Consider the following 17,873-nt stretch of genomic DNA (forward strand, 5'->3'; position numbering starts at 1 on the left):
TCCCGCCACTGCCTGTAAGGAGTTCATACGTTCTCCCCATGACCGCATGGGTTTCCTCCAAGTGCTCTGGTTTCTTCCCACAATCCAAAGACGTACTGATCAGTAGGTTAATTGGTCATTGTAAATTGTCCCGTGATTAGGCTAGGGTTAAATTGGGGGATTGCTGGGCGGCGCGGCTCGAAGTGCTGGATGAATCTATTCTACGTGTATCTCGATTAATAAATAAATAAATAAATAATCACAACAAATAAATAAATAAATAAATAATCAGCCATGTTGGAATGGTAGAGCAGACTCGATGGGCCCAATGGTCTAGTTCTGGTACTATTCTTATGGTCTGATGGAACAATGGCGGACAGGCCATAGGTAAAACCGGGGGAGGAAGTGTGATAGGCAGATGGAGGAGGGGGTGAATGGGAATAGTGTCAGTTTGGGGGGGGTGATGGGTGGATCCAGGTGAGGAAGGATGGTTGGCAGATGGAGGAGAGAGAGTGGGAATAGTGACAAGAGACTGGGAAGTGGGTGGATCCAGGTGAGGAGGGATGGTTGGCAGATGGAGGAGGGAGAGTGGGAATAGTGACAGAGACTGGGAAGTGGGTGGATCCAGGTGAGGAGGGATGGTTGGCAGATGGAGGAGGGGAGCTTTGCATGAGTACAAGAGGCGATGCCAATGCAGTTTATTGATGCACTGGATAAGACTACCCAGGATATCCCCATATCCCACAAAATGTTTGGGCCTACTTACTTGATTTTCACATTCAATTAATTGCTTTGAATTTCAAAGTTCAAAGTAAATCTATCATCAAAGTACGTGTATGTCACTATATATAGCCCTGAGGTTCATTTTCTGGTGGGCAGACTCAATAAATCTATAGAATAATAAACTTAACACAATCAATGAAAGATTGCCCAGCTTAGGCTTTCTACGTGAGTGCAGAAGACAACAAACTGTACAAATAAAAAAGAATGAATGAATGAATTAATAGTTAGATAGGTAGATAAATAAACACACAAACATACAAATAAATAACCAATAGATATCGAGAACGTGAGGTGAACAGTCCTTGAAAGTGGAAACATTGGTTGTGGGAACAAGTGAAACTGAGAGAAGTTATTTCAAGAAGAACAGTAACTATTCCTGACCCTGGTGTTGTGAGTCCCAAGGCTCCTGTACCTTCTTCCTGATGGCAGCATTGGGAAGAGAGCAAGTCCTGAGTGGTGGGAGCCCCTGATAATGGATGCTGCTTTTCTGCGACAGCGTTTGATGTCAATGTGCTCAATGGTTGGGAGGGCTTTACCCGTGATGGACTGGGCTATAACCACTACATTCTGTAGGAATTTATGGTACCAGGGTAGGATTTGATTTCACATTTCTGAAACGTGTTGTAGACTTCCTTTTCATTTCCATCTCATCAACACGTTAGTGTAGCAGTTTGCACGGCGCTATTACAGCTCAGGGAGTCAGAGTTTGGAGACCTCTACAAGAAAGTTTGTAAATTCCTTCCTGTGTGTATGTGGATTTCCTCTAGGTGCTCTGGTTTCCTCCCACAGTCCAAAGGTGTACGGGTTAGTAGGTTCTTGGTCATTATAAACTGTCCCATGATTAGTTATCAGTTACTGCCGATTACGCCATGGCATTTCGGGCAGAAGTGAAGGTCCTCCATTTCTGTCTGTCCTTGTTCATCTTCACTGTTCTACTCCAGGTGTGGTACAGGGTCCTCATTTCAGCCTCTACAGTACAGAGCCAAGTTGTCTTTGGTCTCCCGCATTTCTTCTGCCCTTCTAAGATCCAGTCAAGTGCTGTCTTGATGATAGAGTTGGCCTGTCTTCTCTTCAAAGGCCTGTTCTGTGCTCAAAGGGGCCGGGGGCGCCTGTTCCACGCTTGAAGGGGCCGGGAGGGTGCCTGTTCCGTGCTCAAAGGAACCGGGAGGGCCTGTTCCGTGCTCAAAGGAACCGGGAGGGCCTGTTCCGCGCTCAAAGGAGCCGAGAGGGCCTGTTCTGCGCACAAAGGAGCCGGGAGGGCCTGTTCCGCGCTCAAAGGAGCCGAGAGGGCCTGTTCTGCGCACAAAGGAGCCGGGAGGGCCTGTTCCGCGCTCGAAGGGGCCGGGGGGGGTGGGGCCTGTTCCGCGCTCAAAGGGGCCGGGAGGGTGCCTGTTCCGTGCTCGAAGGAGCCGAGAGGGCCTGTTCCGCGCTCGAAGGGGCCGGGGGGGGGGGACCTGTTCCGCGCTCAAAGGGGCCGGGGGGGCCTGTTCCGCGCTCGAAGAGGCCAGGGGGGCCTATTCCGCGCTCGAAGGGGCCGAGAGGGTGCCTGTTCCGTGCTCGAAGGGGTCAGGGGGGGCCTGTTCCGCGCTCGAAGGGGCCGGGAGGGTGCCTGTTCCGCGCTCGAAGGGGCCGGGAAGGCCTGTTCCACGCTCGAAGGGGCCGGGAGGGCCTGTTCCGCGCTCGAAGGGGCCGGGGGGGAGCCTGTTCCATGCTCGAAGGGGCCCAGAGGGCCTGTGCCGCGCTCAAAGGAGCTGGGAGGGCCTATCCCACGCTCAAAGGAGCTGGGAGGGCCTGTTCCATGCTCAAAGGAGCTGGGAGGGCCTGTTCCACGCTCAAAGGAGCTGGAAGGGCCTGTTCCGTGCTCAAAGGGGCCGCGGGGGCCTGTTCCGTGCTCAAAGGGGCCGGGGGGGGGGGGTGGCCTGTTCCGTGCTCAAAGGAGCTGGGAGGGTGCCTGTTCCATGCTCGAAGGGGCCGGGAGGGCCTGTTCTGCGCTCGAAGGGGCTGGGACGGTGCCTGTTCCGCGCTCGAAGGGGCTGGTGGGGCCTGTTCCGTGCTCGAAGGGGCCGGGAGGGTGCCTGTTTCGTGCTCGAAGGGGCCGGGAGGGCCTGTTCTGCGCTCGAAGGGGCCGGGGGGGCCTGTTCCGTGCTCAAAGGAGCCGGGAGGGCCTATCCCATGCTCAAAGGAGCTGGGAGGGCCTGTTCCGCGCTCAAAGGGGCCGTGGGGGCCTGTTCCGTGCTCAAAGGGGCTGGGGGGAGGCCTGTTCCATGCTCGAAGGGGCCGGGAGGGTGCCTGTTCCGCGCTCGAAGGGGCCGGGAGGGCCTGTTCCGTGCTCGAAGGGGCCGGGGGGGTCTGTTCCGTGCTCAAAGGGGCCGGGAGGGCCTATCCCATGCTCAAAGGAGCTGGGAGGGCCTGTTCCGTGCTCGAAGGGGCCGGGGGGGTCTGTTCCGTGCTCAAAGGGGCCGGGAGGGCCTGTTCCGCGTTGTATCTCTGAATAAAAATACAAATATAAACCACACCTCGATAAGGATTGTTAAAAATTCCTGGCAATCACTATCATGTGAAGAGTACGAATTTCAGGTTGTATTCTGTAAACATTATCTGATATTACAGGAGCCTAAATCTAAAAATCAAAATGAAACAGCCACCGTGACAAGTTGAAGAATGACAGAGACAGATCATACTCTGGACAGGGATGAGATAAGTTTGGTTGGTGCATGTATCGTTTCACATTGTGGTGAATTACAATGTGGATTACAATTAGGAGCAGGCAGCCCTGGCCCAGACGAACCCAGGGCCTCCAGGCACCAACCTGCAACAAAGCACGAGAGATTTAGTTTGATTCAAATACCTGAAGGGATGTTGTATGTCAAATGAGCCACACTGGCAGACCAAACAAAAGAATCACATGACCATTTCTGGGTGACAGCCTAGAGATGGCGATAATTCTTTTAGTGCAGTGTGCTGTTATACTAGTGAACTACCCGAAGGGCACTGAAAGCTAACAAAGGAAGGAATAAGCCTTTAGAAAAGAAATTCTTGAGTGAAAAGAGCAACAATTTGGACTAATTGGATTCAATGCTTCAAAGATTCTGAGTCATAGAAAAGTACAGCATAGAAACAGGCCCTTTGGCTCATCTACTCCATGCCGAATCATTTAAACTGCCAACTCCCATTGACCTGTACCCGGACCATAGCCCTCCATACCCCACCATCCATGTACCTTTCCAAGCTTCTCCTGAGCTTTGAAATCGAGCTTGCATGCACCACTTGTGCTGGCAGCTCATTCCACATGCTCACCACCCGCTGTGTGAAGAACTTTCCCATCGTGTACCCTTTAAACTTTTCAACTTTCATCCTTAACCCATGACCTCTGGTTGTAGTCTCACCCAACCTCAATGGAAAAAGTCTGCTTACCTTATCTATACCCTTCATAATTCTGTATACCACTATCAAATCTCCTCTCAACCTTCTGTGTTCCAAGGAATAAAGTCCTAACTAAGAACAGGAGCAGGAATAGGCCATCCAGCCTGTCGAGCCTGCACCACCATTCAATAAGATCGTGGCTGATCTGACCATGGACTCATCTCCACCTACCTGCCTTTTGCCTCATAACGCTTAATTCCCCTACTATGCACAGATCTATCCAACCTTGTCTTAAATATATTTACTGAGGTAGCCTTCGCTGCTTCATTGGGCAGAGAATTCCACAGATTCACCACCCTCTGGGAAAAGCAGTTCCTCCTCTCCTCTGTCCTAAATTTGCTCCCCTGAATCTTGAGGCTATGTCCCCTAGTTCTAGTCTCACCTACCGGTGGAAACAGCTTTCTTGCCTCTATCTTATTTATCCCTTTCATAATTGTATATGTTTTCATAAGATCTCCTCTCATCCTTCTGAATTCCAATGAGTACAGTCCTAGGCGACTCAATCTCTCCTCATAGTCTAACCCCCTCATCTCTGGAATCAACCTGGTGAACCTCTTCTTCATGGTTTCCAAAGCCAGTATACCCTTCCTCAAGTAAGGAGATCAGAACTGCACACAGTACTCCAGATGCGGCCTCACCAGTACCCTGTATGGTTGCATTCCCCCCCCCCCCCGCCCCGCTCTTCTTAAATTCAATCCCTCTAACAATGAAGGGCAACATTTAATAGATTAAACTATTCAATCTTTCCTTATAACTCAGGTCTTCCAGACCATGCAACATCCTTGTAAATTTTCTCTGTACTTTTTCAGCCTAATTTACATCTTTCCTATAGGTAGGTGACCAAAACTGCGCACAATTCTCCAGATTTGGCCTCACCAATGGTCTTATATCCCTTCTCCCGTACTCAATACTTTGATTTATGAAGGCTAATGTGCCAAAAGCTTTCTTTATGACCTTCTCTACCTGTGACGCCACTTTCAGTGAATTATGGACCTGTATTCCCAGATCCCTTTGTTCTACCACACTCCTCAGTGCCCTACCGTTCACTGTGTAAGACTGGCCCAGGTTGGTCCTACCGAATTGCAACACCTCGCACTTGCCTGCATTAAATTTCATCTGCCATTTTTCAGCCAAATTATCCACCTGATCCAGATCCTGCTGCAAGCCATGATTGCCTTCCTCCTAGTTTAGGTCCCGTCCGCAGATCTGTTTACAGTGAAATGTGTCACGTACGTTGACCAGTAGCACATTCTAAGGATGTGCGGGGGGGGGGGGGGGGCAGCTTGGAAGGTTCGCCACACATTCCCATGTCAACATAGTATGCTCAAAATATTCAGCAGTACACCATGCAGCCAAAATACAACAGAAAAAAATATAACCCCTTTCCCAAAGGCCCACCCACACAGGCCTCCAGCCCATAGTAGGCCTCCTCCGGGCCTCTGACCTCCAGACCTTGGTACCGGACTCACCGACCTAAAGGCTGTGACCTCCAGTCTTGCTAGCCAAAGAGTCAGTACAGATGCAGAGGAGTGAATAGTGTCCTATGCTGTAAACCATAAGAGCTGTTGACAGTGTTCAGTTTTCCTCCTGGTGGAAAGTTATTGGAGAAGGATCGTTCATTATGTGTCGTGTGGTATGATCTGGGCGATCACGGTCTTTCCATGATTGTTCTTGGCACATTTTTCTACAGTAGAGGTTTACCATTACCTTCTTCTGGGCAGTGTCTTTATAAGACAGATGACCCCAGCCATTATCAATACTCTTCAGAGGTTGTCTGGTGTCAGAGGTCACATAACCAGGACTTGTGATATACACCGGCTGCTCATACAACCATCCACCACCGGCTCCGATGGCTTCACATGACCCTGATCGGGGTGGGGGGGTGGGAGGAGGGAGTGGTGGGAAGAAGCCCTTACATCTCTACCCCACCACCCGGGGAGAAGAATATTTCTCCAATGAAAGGAAATGTGGGGGACTTCTTGACCGGCTGAAGTCCCTGTAATGATGGTGCTGATCACTTTGCATTCAATTAACCCCTCTGTTTGACACCAAAAGTTTAAATATTGTCCAAATTAGCATGAAAAAATATAAGCCATCCCCTTGGGCTCAAAATATGAAACAGCTGAACAGGGGAAAAAAAACTTCAATACCGTTCAGTTGAACCATCCAATATAGGATTCAACTTCCTGTATTTAACCAGCCTAAAGTAGTGTTGAACACATTGGATTTTGAATGCACTGGAATGCCAGAAGTTGTAGAGAGTTGTGAGTCTACTCAATGCATTAGAACCACATCCCTCTTCCTCTGTTATCAGGGTTCCACAATATCTGGGTCCTACCATTTTCTCGCAGCTACCATTGGGCATGAGATACAAAAGCCTGAAGTCACACACCACCAGGTTCAAGAACAGCTGCTTCTCTTCCACTATTTGGTTCTTGAACCAGCCGGCAAAACCCTAATCGCTATAGATTAGCCATCCCCCTGTGTGTATACATGGCTCCTCCATAGAGAGAGTTAAGTGCACCAAGTTCCTCGGAGGTCACATCACGGATGACTGCACCTGGTCCCTCAATATCACCTCCCTGAACAAGAAGGCACAGCAGTGCCTCCACTTCCTGAGGAGATTGAGGGAAGTGAGGCTTCCACCCCCATCCCCCATCTTAACTGAATTTTACAGGAGCACCATTAGAAGCATCCAGACAAGCTGCATCTCTATCTGGTAAGGGAGCAGCTGAACATCGGACCAGAAGTGGCTACAAACGACTGTGACCTGTAGTATTATCAAGGATCTCACCTGTCCATCCGGCATCCTCTTTGACTTTCTACCGTCAAGCAGGAGATTCTGATACAAAAAGACAAGAACGGTCAAGATGGGAAACAGTTCCTTCCCTCAGGCTGTTCGGCATCTGAAGTCCCGTCACATCGCATTGGAGGTGTCAACAATTACTTTGTTCTGTGCCCTACAATTTTAATTTATGGGCTTAATTTATGCGTAATTCATTTGTAGATTGAATTCTACTTTCCTTAGTTATTGTGTTGTATGTGTGTTATGTGTACTACTGTGCTTTACACCCTGGTCTCATTTGACGATATACATGTATATGACAATAAACTTGACTGTGACCACTTTTACCACTAAAATGGACTTGAATTTTTTTCATTGCAATTGTGTTCTTTCTTGTAATAATTGTCTACAATGTTTAATTTCTCTTTTTCTTGTGAATGTTGTTTATATGATGCTCTATGCCTGTGAAGCTGCTGCAAGTTAGCTTTTCACTGCAGCTGTGCATACACGGATTTGTGCATCCATAGCAGATAGCGCAACGGCTTTACAGCGCCAACGATTGTGATTGTGGTTTGATTCCTGTCTGTAAGGAGTATTTAATTCTCTCCATGACGTATGGTTAGGGTTAGTGAGTTATGGCGTGTTATCTTGATGCCGAAAACATGGTGACATTTGTGGGTTGCCCCCAGCGCTATCTACTTTCTGTTAATGAAGAAATTATTTTTTTAAAATTATACTGATAACATACACATAATGCTGGAGGAACTCAGCAGGTCAGGTAACATCCATGGAAGGGAATAAACAGTCTGAAACATCAACTCTTAGTATTCTGAGTTCCTTCATCATTTTGTGCATGTTCCTTTACACTTATGACTGTTGAGTGCGGGTTTTTATTGATTCAATTGTGTTCCTTGGATTTACTGTGTATTCCCACAAGAAAATGAATATTCGGCTTGCAAATGGTGACACACAGAACTGTGCAAAAGTCTTGAGCACATATATGGCTGGGGTACCCAAGACTTCTGCATGGTACTGTATTTCTCAACGTGGAGTGGAGAGTGAGTTTGTGAATCTGGCAGGAGTAAAGAATTTCGGGAATAGCGAGGATGGAGGTCACGGGAGGGGTGTGAGACAGATTGCAGAGAAGGATTGCTGGGGGCAGGGGAGTGGCATGGGTATAGATGTTACCAAGCAAGGTAACTTGATTCCAAACAATTGGACATTTGATTCTAAACAATTGGATTATTGATCATTACAGAATGTCTTTGGTGGTTCCCTCTCCCTTGGCCTTTCCCCAACCATGATTCCCCTCTCCACTCTCAGTCCACAATACAGATCCATATCAGGATCAGGTTTATCATCACTCACAAATGTCATGAAATTTGTTTTTTTTGTGGGGTGTGGCAGCAGTACAATACAATATATAAAATTACTGCAGTGCTGTGCTAAACTCTCAGGCACCCTAGTTATATATATGTGCCTAAGACTTTTGCCTACAACTATACGCACTTTGATAAGAACTTTAAAGATTTCCAGCATCTCTTGTGCATACTGATAATAGGGCAGCACAGTCACGTAGTGGTTAGCACAACGTATTACAGTACCAGTGACCCGGGTTCAATTCCCATCACACGGTAGTGTAGTGGTTAGCACAACGCTTTACAGTACCAGTGACCCGGGTTCAATTCCCATCACACAGTAGTGTAGTGGTTAGCACAACGGTTTACAGTACCAGTGACCCGGGTTCAATTCCCATCGCATGGTAGTGTAGTGGTTAGCACAACACTTTACAGTACCAGTGACCCGGGTTCGATTCCCATCACACGGTAGTGTAGTGGTCAGCAGAACGCTTTACAGTACCAGTGACCCGGGTTCAATTCCCATCGCACGGTAGTGTAGTGGTTAGCACAACGCTTTACAGTACCAGTGACCCGGGTTCAATTCCCATCACACAGTAGTGTAGTGGTTAGCACAACGGTTTACAGTACCAGTGACCCGGGTTCAATTCCCATCGCACGGTAGTGCAGTGGTTAGCACAACGCTTTACAGTACCACTGACCCGGGTTAAGTTCCCACTGCTGCATGTAAGGAGTTTGTGTGTTCTCCCTGTGACCGTGTGGGCTTACTCCGGGTGCCCCTGCTTCCTCCCACAGCCCAAAGACGTACCGGTTAGTAGGTTAATTGGTCACTGTAAATTGTCCTGTGATTAGGCTGGGATTAAATCAGGGGATGCTGGGTGGCACGGCTCGAGGGACCTGAAGGGCCTGTTCCACATTGTATCTCACTACTACTACTACGTCGACTCAGACCCAGGGGGCCGGCGTCGGGCACGATGACGGACTCTCCACTTCTCCCTCTCCCTCATCAGTGTGTTCAGTTCATCTACATTAGCCGTGCCGCTGTCTTCTAGGAGCATGTTGACCATAGTCTTGGGAGGGTGTCCAGGGTTCATCCTCCTGTGCTTGGGCTCCCATATGATGATTAGGCTGGCAGGTAGCTCGGGGTGGCGTAGGCAGTGCCCCGCTAGTTGCAGTCTTCTCGCCTCGATTTTAGTGGTGAGCATCGCTAGGTCGTCATAGAGCTCAACGCTCGTCATGTACTGTTGCCAACTCACGTCAAGAGTTCTATTTCAATAAATAAGTAAATATATTCATTTATTTTTGTCTTTTATTTTCTTTACAGATTAGTTATTGGTGCAAGCTGTATCCTTTTGGAATAGAGTCAGAGAGCAATGTAGGCCTTTCGGCTCAATGAGTCCAGGATTACCTCAGTGTCCACTCAGTTAGTCTCCATTTCCCGAGTTCATCCTGTATCCCTCTAATCCCACCCCCTTCATCATGTACCTATCCAAATTCTGTTTCATATGCCTCAACCACTTCCTCTGGCAGCTCATTCCAAAACTCACGACCTTCTGCACGAAATAGTTCAATATTTCCATTTGATATCAGAGAATGTATATAGTCTACAACCTGAAATTCTTACTCTTCACAGACATCCATCAAACGGAGAGAAAAATCCTAAAGAGTGAATGACAGAAAATGTTAGAACATCAAATTCCCCCTCCTCCCATGCACCAGCAGCAGCAAATCATCAACCCACCCCTGACTTGTTCCAGCAGAAAGCATCAGCACCCCCCCCACCCACCCACCATGTGCACAATGGCAAAACCCCCAAAGAGACCACTGTCCATCCCAACAGTTTGTCATCCCATTGAGTCACTCTCTCACTAACGAGGGAGAGAGAAGTATCACTCCTTCCACTGCGAGAGAGGAGACCAACAGCTTGCTGTTTGGATGTTACAATCTGAAGCGTCACCTCTCAGATCCCTTTTAAATCATTTCCTGCTGACCTTGAACTTAAGCTGGCAGGTTTTGGTATTCCCTACAACGAGGGACATAGGTAAGTTGGATGGTAACAACACCTTTATCTTAGGCATAGATAAGGTGGTGTTATCTATATCTCTTATAATTGAAACTTTTCTAAAAGGTAATCCCTCGTTCTGTAGTGTTGCCAACATCATTGTAAATTTTATCTGCACTCATTCCAGTTTAACCACATCTTTCCTACAACATGATGACCAAAATTGTACATGATATTCCAAGTGTTGCTTTAGCAACAACTTGTTCAACTGGAACATAGTGTCCCAACTTCTTTACTCAATGCCCTGAATGCTGAACACCTTTTTAAACACCCTTGTTAGTGGGAGAGAGAGAGCCCGTGGCATGTCAAACTGGTGAGTGAACAGTGGTTTTTGATGGACTCCAGATCATAGTCTCTCTGGGGGCGTTGCTATTGCCTGTGTGGTGGGTGGTGGGGAGAGGGTAATGGTTTTACTGAGGCAGCTGGAGGGGGTAGGGCTGATGCTTTGCTGCTGCTTGTGTGTGGGATAGGGAGGGGAGCTTTGAGGTTCTAATGCTTTTGTTGGTCATTCTTTGGGGGCTTCTGTTTTGTGGATGTCTGTGAAGAGTAAGAAACACAAGCCGTATACTGTGTACATTCTCTGATATTGAATGGAACAATTGAACCTTTTTTATACCATTCTGCCTACCTGTGATACTGCCTTTGATAACCTATGCACTTGTACTAAGTCCCTATGTTCTATAACACTCCCCGTGCCTTGCCATTCATCATGTATATTGGTTTGAGAACATACTATGAATGGAAGGGCATGAGGGCAGATCGGGCTCACCAACCATGGTTGGCAGCTCATTTTGGAGAGGGAAAACTCTGATCTCAAACCTCTGCTGCCTTGCGGCTATACCCACTCCTGGGAAAGGCTTCAGGAGTAAACCCGAGGGGAAAAATCCGGAACTGGAGTCCCTAAGGCAGCCCTACTTTGAGTTCATCGCTGACTGGCAACTCCTGCGATGCTGCTGCTGCCAAACTGTATCGGTCTCTGCCATTCATTTGAGTTTATCAGATGTGTAGAGAGGGGGAGCTTGCTACATGGGCAACAGCTTGCTCTCCATATCGTACTACCCAGGCTTTATGTGTCTAGACAGCAAGGACTCAAAATCCATGGTCAACCCTGACCGACGGGGGTCTCAGCAGGGAGTGTAATACAACTTAGTGTCTTACAACTGCTTATCAAGAAACTGAAGTTATTTTACGCTGATGAACTTAGTCAGTCTCCTCATTTAACAAAATGTTACTCTGAAGCCCAAAAGTATGTTACAGTAACAGTTGGATCTTTAGCACAGTGCTTCACCAGATGTGGCCCTGGAGTGTGCTGGCTTTCTGACTGGGCTTGGTTTGGATACTTCACTTATGATACGAAGCATTCCTCTCCGTGGATTTGATCAGGTATAACCCGAATGTTTATGTATGATTATTTTGAACTGCAGCGTTACTTTACATTCAAAGAAACGCACACAAAGTGCTGGGGAATCTCAGCAGGTTAGGCAGCATCTATAGAAATGAATAAATAGTCGACGTTTCGGACCACCTTCTTCAGGCCAGAATAAAAAGGTGGGGGGGGAGGGGAGGGGAAGGAGGTTAGCTGGAAGGTGATAGGTGAATCCAGGTGGGTGGAAAAGATAAAGGGATGGAGAAGAAGGAATCTGATAGGAGAGGAGAGTGGACCATAGGAGAAAGAGAAGATAAAGGGATGGAAAAGAGGGAATCTGATAAGAGAGCAGAGTGGACCATAGGAGAAAGAGAAGGAGGAGGGGACCCAGAGGGAAGTAATAGGCAGGTGAGAACTAAAAGTAAGAGTGGGGGCTCGAGGAGGGGTTGGAAATTTGTTTACTAGAAGGAGAAATCAATATGCCCATCAGATAGGAGGCTACCTAGGTGGAATATAAGGTGTTGGCTCCTCCACCCTGAGGGTGGCCTCATTTTGGCACAAGAGGAGGCCATGGATCGACATGTTGGAATGGGAATCGGAACTAAAAGGTTTGGCCACCAAGAAGTCCCACCTGTGGTCGATGGAGCAGAGGTACTTGATGAAGCAGTCCTCCAATTTATGACAGGGCTCACCAACGTAGAGGAGGCCACTATGGGAGCACTGGATACAACAGACATCTCCCAGCAGATCTGCAGGTGAAGTGTTAACTCACCTCACTTTACATTCTTATTAAATACACAGATTGAAATGAGTTGCATGACTAATTTACCAAAGTGCCTTTGAGTGCTTTCATCTGGGAGATTAGAGGTACAAAAGGTAAAGGGCTGAAGAGAGGAGAGTGGACCATGGGAGGAAGCTCCCAGAGTAAGCTCCCTGCATTTGAATAACATCTATCTATCTATCTCTCTCTCCCTCTCCCTCCCTCCCCGTCCTCTCCCCCTCCTCTCTCCCTCCCTCCCCTCCTCTCTCCCTCCTCTCTCCCTCCTCTCTCCCTCCTCTCTCCCTCCTCTCTCCCTCCTCTCTCCCTCCTCTCTCCCTCCTCTCTCCCTCCTCTCTCCCTCCTCTCTCCCTCCTCTCTCCCTCCCTCCCTTTCCCCTCTCCCCTCCCCCCTCCCTCTCCTTCCCTCCCCCGGTGCTGCTGGTGGATGCTGCCAATGTCCTGGGTCATAGGTGGTGTTTGGACAGTACGGTGTGTAGATGGAACTCTGTGGTTCACGTTATGATGTGTCTCTGGTTTCTAGTCACTCCTTTTTTTGTTGATTTCGTTTGATTTTGGTTGGGGCGGACTGGACGTAGCGTGTGTTGCGGTGCTGGGTTGAGTTGGTCTGAGCTGCACAGAATATCCCTGGACTCTTTCAATGAGATAGGTGTTTTGTATTCTGTGTTTTGCACTCATTTTTTCAAAAAATTATGTGACTTGTTCTCTTTTTTTGTGTGTAGTGGGAGTTTGATGTTTTTCTTAAAATGTGTTCCATGGTGTTTCTTTGTTTTGTGGCTGCCTGCAGGAAGACAAATCTCAGTGTTGTATGCTGCATATGTACTTTAAATCTTTAAAGGGAAGGAGGAGGGGTACCAGAGGGAGGTGATGGGCAGGTGAGCAGAAGAGAAGCAGTGAGAGGGGCCAGAGTGAGGAATGGAAAAAAGGGAAGGGGAAGAGATTGATGTTCATGGACTCACTTTCAAGGACCCTTCATCTTATGTTCTTGATATTTATTGCTTATTAATTTATTATTATTAATCTTTTTTCTTTTTTTTAGTTTGCACATTTTGCTGTGTTTTGCACACTGGTTGTTTGCCCTGTTCCTTCATTGGTTCTATTATGGGTAAAAGTTCAAAGTAAATTTATTATCAAAGTACATTATTGGATTTATTGACTATGCCCACTAGAAAATGAATCTCAGGGTTGTATATGGTAACATATGTGTACTTTGATAATAAATTTACTTCCAACTTTGAACTCTTGAACTTTGAGGTTGAACATCTCACTTCATCCCACCTTCCCCTTCTTACTTCAACCCCCTCCCCCACCCACCTATCTTCTCTCCTGGCTTAACCCATCACCTGCCAGCTTGTAATCCCTCCCCTCCCCACACCTCCTTATTCTAGTAACTTCCCCCTTCCTTTCCAGTCCGGATGAAGGGTCTCAGCCCATAATGTTGACTGTTTATTCCTCTTCATAGATGCTGCCTGACCTGCTGAGTTCCTCCAGCATTTTGTGTGTGTTGCTCTGGATTTCCAGCATCTGCCGAAATCATGTGTTTATAGACAGCAGTAAAAATTGTTTATCATCTCTAACAAAGTTTTATTTATGGATGATGAGAGTGTCCCATCGGTCAGGGTCGACCATGGATGTTGTGTTCTAGCTGTCTAGTCACGCCAGCCAGGGTAGTACGATATGGAGAACAAGCTGTTGCCCATGTAGCAAGCTCCCCCTCTCCACACACCTGATGAACCAAAAAGAATGCAGAGGTCGATATAGTTTGGCAGCAGCAGCATTCAAAGAGTTGCCAGTCAGCGTTGAACTCAGCCTTAACCTCGGGGTTTCCTCCCGAAAAACCTTCCACATGAGTGAGTATAGCTGCAAGGCAGTGGAGGTTTGAGATCAAACACGAGAAAATCTGCAGGTGCTGGAAATCCAGAGCAACACACACAAAATACTGGAGGAACTCAGCAGGTCAAGCAGCATCCAAGGAAAAGAATAAACAGTCGACATTTCGGGCCGAGACCCTTCATTAGGACTCTTACTCTGATTTCTTCTTCCTTTCCAGTCCTGATGAAAGGTCTCGGCCCCAAATGTCAACTGTTTACTCTTTTCCGTAGATGCTGCCTGGCCTACTGAGTTCCTCCAGTATTTTGTGTGTGATGCAGAGTTTAATATCAGAGATTTCTTTCTCCTAGATGAGCTGCCAACGACTGATGAGCTCCGTCCGCCAGAAGCGACTGTTTTTTTAGACGCCAGTAGCCACCTCTACCCCTTCTCCCATTAGTAAAACACAGTTCCGCTGGGCTTAGTAGCTAAGCCACATGCGAAGGCCAGGAGCTGGACTTGGTTGTTAGAGGCTAATTGAGATGCATGTCATTGGGAGCATTCAATAAGTAGTGGAAGCTTATCTCCTTTACCAACTCCTGGCTATAAGAACCTTAAGGAACTTATTCATAGGTAACAACAGGAAGAAATTTCAATAGTAGCTTCGTAAATGACTCTGTAAAGTTGAAAGTAAAACATGATGTTAATATAAAATGGCGATGCTGTTGAACAACGTCATTTTCCTCTTCATGTAGCAAATGGCTCACCTGGTGACAGATCACATGACGTCTTATGGTACTCGAATCTATTGGAAGTGCACACCTGTCAAAATAGAAAAGCTGAGCAGCGGCAGGCTGCAAGTCGTGTGGAAAAATCTGGAGTCTAGCATAGAAGAGCGAGAGTCCTTTGACACTGTGATGTGGGCAGTAGGTAAGAATGCCAATTCTTAACATTCCAACAAACGGTAATACTGCTGCGAGGCATTTGTAAGACGTGCATTTACATGGCTTTGGATTGGAAGTATTTTGTTTCAATAATGCCAAGACTTTCATACAAACTGACATTCATAGTTTAGCAGATCATAGGAATGTAATGATTCATTTTACCTGTCACCAGTTATAGCTGTTATTATTTGTGTGACCTTGCATTCTCAACTATAATTTCTATACATTGAATAGACCATAGATCATAGAGTGATACGCAACACTTCAGCCCACAATCTTATCGCATATACTGTATATAAAATAGTTAAGTAGTAAAATAGTGTAAAGACAGAAATAAAAAAGTAGTGAGGTAGTGTTCATGGGTTCAATGTCCATTCTGAAATCGGATGGCAGAGGGGAAGAAGCTGAATGGGCAGGGAATCAGAATCAGGTTTAATATCACCAGCATATGTTGTGAAATTTGTTGTCTTTGTGGCAGCAGTACAATGCCATACATAATAAATGGGGAAAATGTGAATTGCTGTAAATATATATAGTAGCTAAACAAGTAGTACAAAAATAGAAATTAAAAGTAGTAAGGTAGCGTTCATCAATTTAATGTCCATTCTGAAATTTGATGGCAGAGGAGAAGAAACTGCTCTTGAATCGCTGAGTGTGTGTCTTCAGCTTCTGTACCTCTTCCCTGATGGTAGCAATGAGACAAGGGTAATGGGGTCTTTAATGATGGATGCCACCGTTTTGAGGCACTGCTCCTTGAAGATGTCTTGAATACTATAGACTCTATTGCCTATAATGGATCTGACCAAGTTACAACACTTTCCAATTTACTTAGATCCTGTGCAGTAGCCACCCGCCCCCCCCCCCCCCCACCCATACCAGATGGTGATGCAGCCGGTTAGAATGCTCTCCACGGTATATCTGTTCAGTGTTTTAGGTGACATACTGAGATCTCAAAATCCGAATGACAGTCCAAAAACAAGCTGCTGTCTTGCTTTCTTTGTAACTGTATTGATATGTTGGGCTCCAGATATATCTTCAGAGATGTTGACACCCAGGAACTTGAAATTGCTCACTCTTTTCATTTCTGATCCCTCTATGAGGATCAGTTTGTGTTCCTTTGTCTTACCCTTTCTGAAGTCCATAATCAGCTCTTTGGTCTCTAAGATCAATCTAACCCTTTCCTCCCACATGATCCTCCATTTTTCATCTATGTGGGTGTCTAAAAGCCTCACATTAGCGTCCATCGTTAGAGATCCCCACCACCAAGGCCATGCTCTTTTCTCGCTGGTACCATCAGATAGAAGGTACAAGAGCCTCAGGATGCACGACGTCAGGTTCAGGAACAAAAGGGGATAACTACACTCACTTGCCCATCCATTGAGACGTTCCTATAACCAATGATCTCACTTTAAGGACTCTTCATCTTATTGTTTCATTTTCTTGTTATTTATTGCTATTTATTTATACCTGCATTTGCACAGTTTGTTGACTTCTGCACTCTTGTTGATCTTTCATTGATCCTGTTATAGTTACTATTCTTTAGATTTGCTGAGTATGCCCACAGGAAAATGAATCTCAATGTTGTATGTGGTGATATATATGTACTCTGATAATTCTTATATGTCCTGAATGTATCTGCCTGTGCTACCACCCTGGGAGTGTGTCCCACTCGCTTGCCACTCTCTGTAGTAAAAAAAACACCTACCCCTTTTATCACAAACACAGGTAAATTTGCAGATGCTGGAAATCCAAAGCAACACCCAAAATGCTGGAGGAACTCAGCAGGTCAAGCAGGATTCTTTCTTCTCCAGCCCTTAACCTTTCCCATCCACCTGGCCTCTCCTATCACCTTACAGCTAGCCTCTCCCCCACCTGCCCCCCAGTTTATATTCAGGCATTTTCCCCCTTCTTCTTAGTCGTGAAGAAATGTCTCAGACCGAAATGTTGACTGTTTACTGTTTTCCATAGATGTTTCCTCCAGTATGTTGTGTGTTACTTTTGATATCTCCCATCCGCATTCTTCTAATCATTTTAAAGTTATGCACTTTCATACCAGCCATTTCCACCCTGGGAAAAAGGTCTCTGCCTGTCCACTCTATCTACGCCTCTTACCATCTTGTACACCTCTATCAAGTCATTTCTCATCCTCCCTCTCTCCAAAGAGGAAAACCTGAGCTTTCTCAACCTTTCCACATAAGCCATGTTCTCTAATCCAGCCAGTATCTTGGTAGATGCCCTTTGCACCCTCTCTAAAGCTTCAACATCCTTCCTGTAATGAGGTGACTAAAACTGAACACAATACTCCAAGGCAACACACTCAAAATGCTGGAGGAACTCAGCTGGGCAGACAGTATCTATGGAAAAGAGCAGACAGTCGACGTTTTGGGCCGAGACCCTTCATCAGGACTGGAAAGGAAAGGGGAAAGAATTCAGAATAAGATGTTGGGGGGGGAGGGGAGGAAGACATATGAGGTGGCAGGTGATAGGTGAACCTGGGAAAGGGGGAGGGGATGAAGTAAAGAGCTGGGAAGTTGATTCGTGAGAGAGATTAAAGGCTGGAGAAGTGGGAATCTGATAGGAGAGGATA

The 17,873-nt window shown here is 46.7% G+C and overlaps 1 protein-coding gene across 1 annotated transcript in view; it reads left to right on the top strand.

Annotated features, from left to right (window-relative positions):
* txnrd2.2 (thioredoxin reductase 2, tandem duplicate 2) overlaps positions 1-17,873 on the top strand; it is a 185,422-nt gene that overhangs the window by 111,412 nt on the left and 56,137 nt on the right. The window contains exons 9-11 of the mRNA XM_072240869.1: positions 9,653-9,672; positions 11,682-11,773; positions 15,098-15,272. Coding sequence (XP_072096970.1) covers positions 9,653-9,672; positions 11,682-11,773; positions 15,098-15,272 — 287 coding nt within the window. The remainder of the gene's footprint in view (positions 1-9,652; positions 9,673-11,681; positions 11,774-15,097; positions 15,273-17,873) is intronic.

Source organism: Mobula birostris, chromosome 22 (assembly GCF_030028105.1).
Source record: "Mobula birostris isolate sMobBir1 chromosome 22, sMobBir1.hap1, whole genome shotgun sequence".
Lineage (NCBI taxonomy): Eukaryota > Metazoa > Chordata > Chondrichthyes > Myliobatiformes > Myliobatidae > Mobula > Mobula birostris.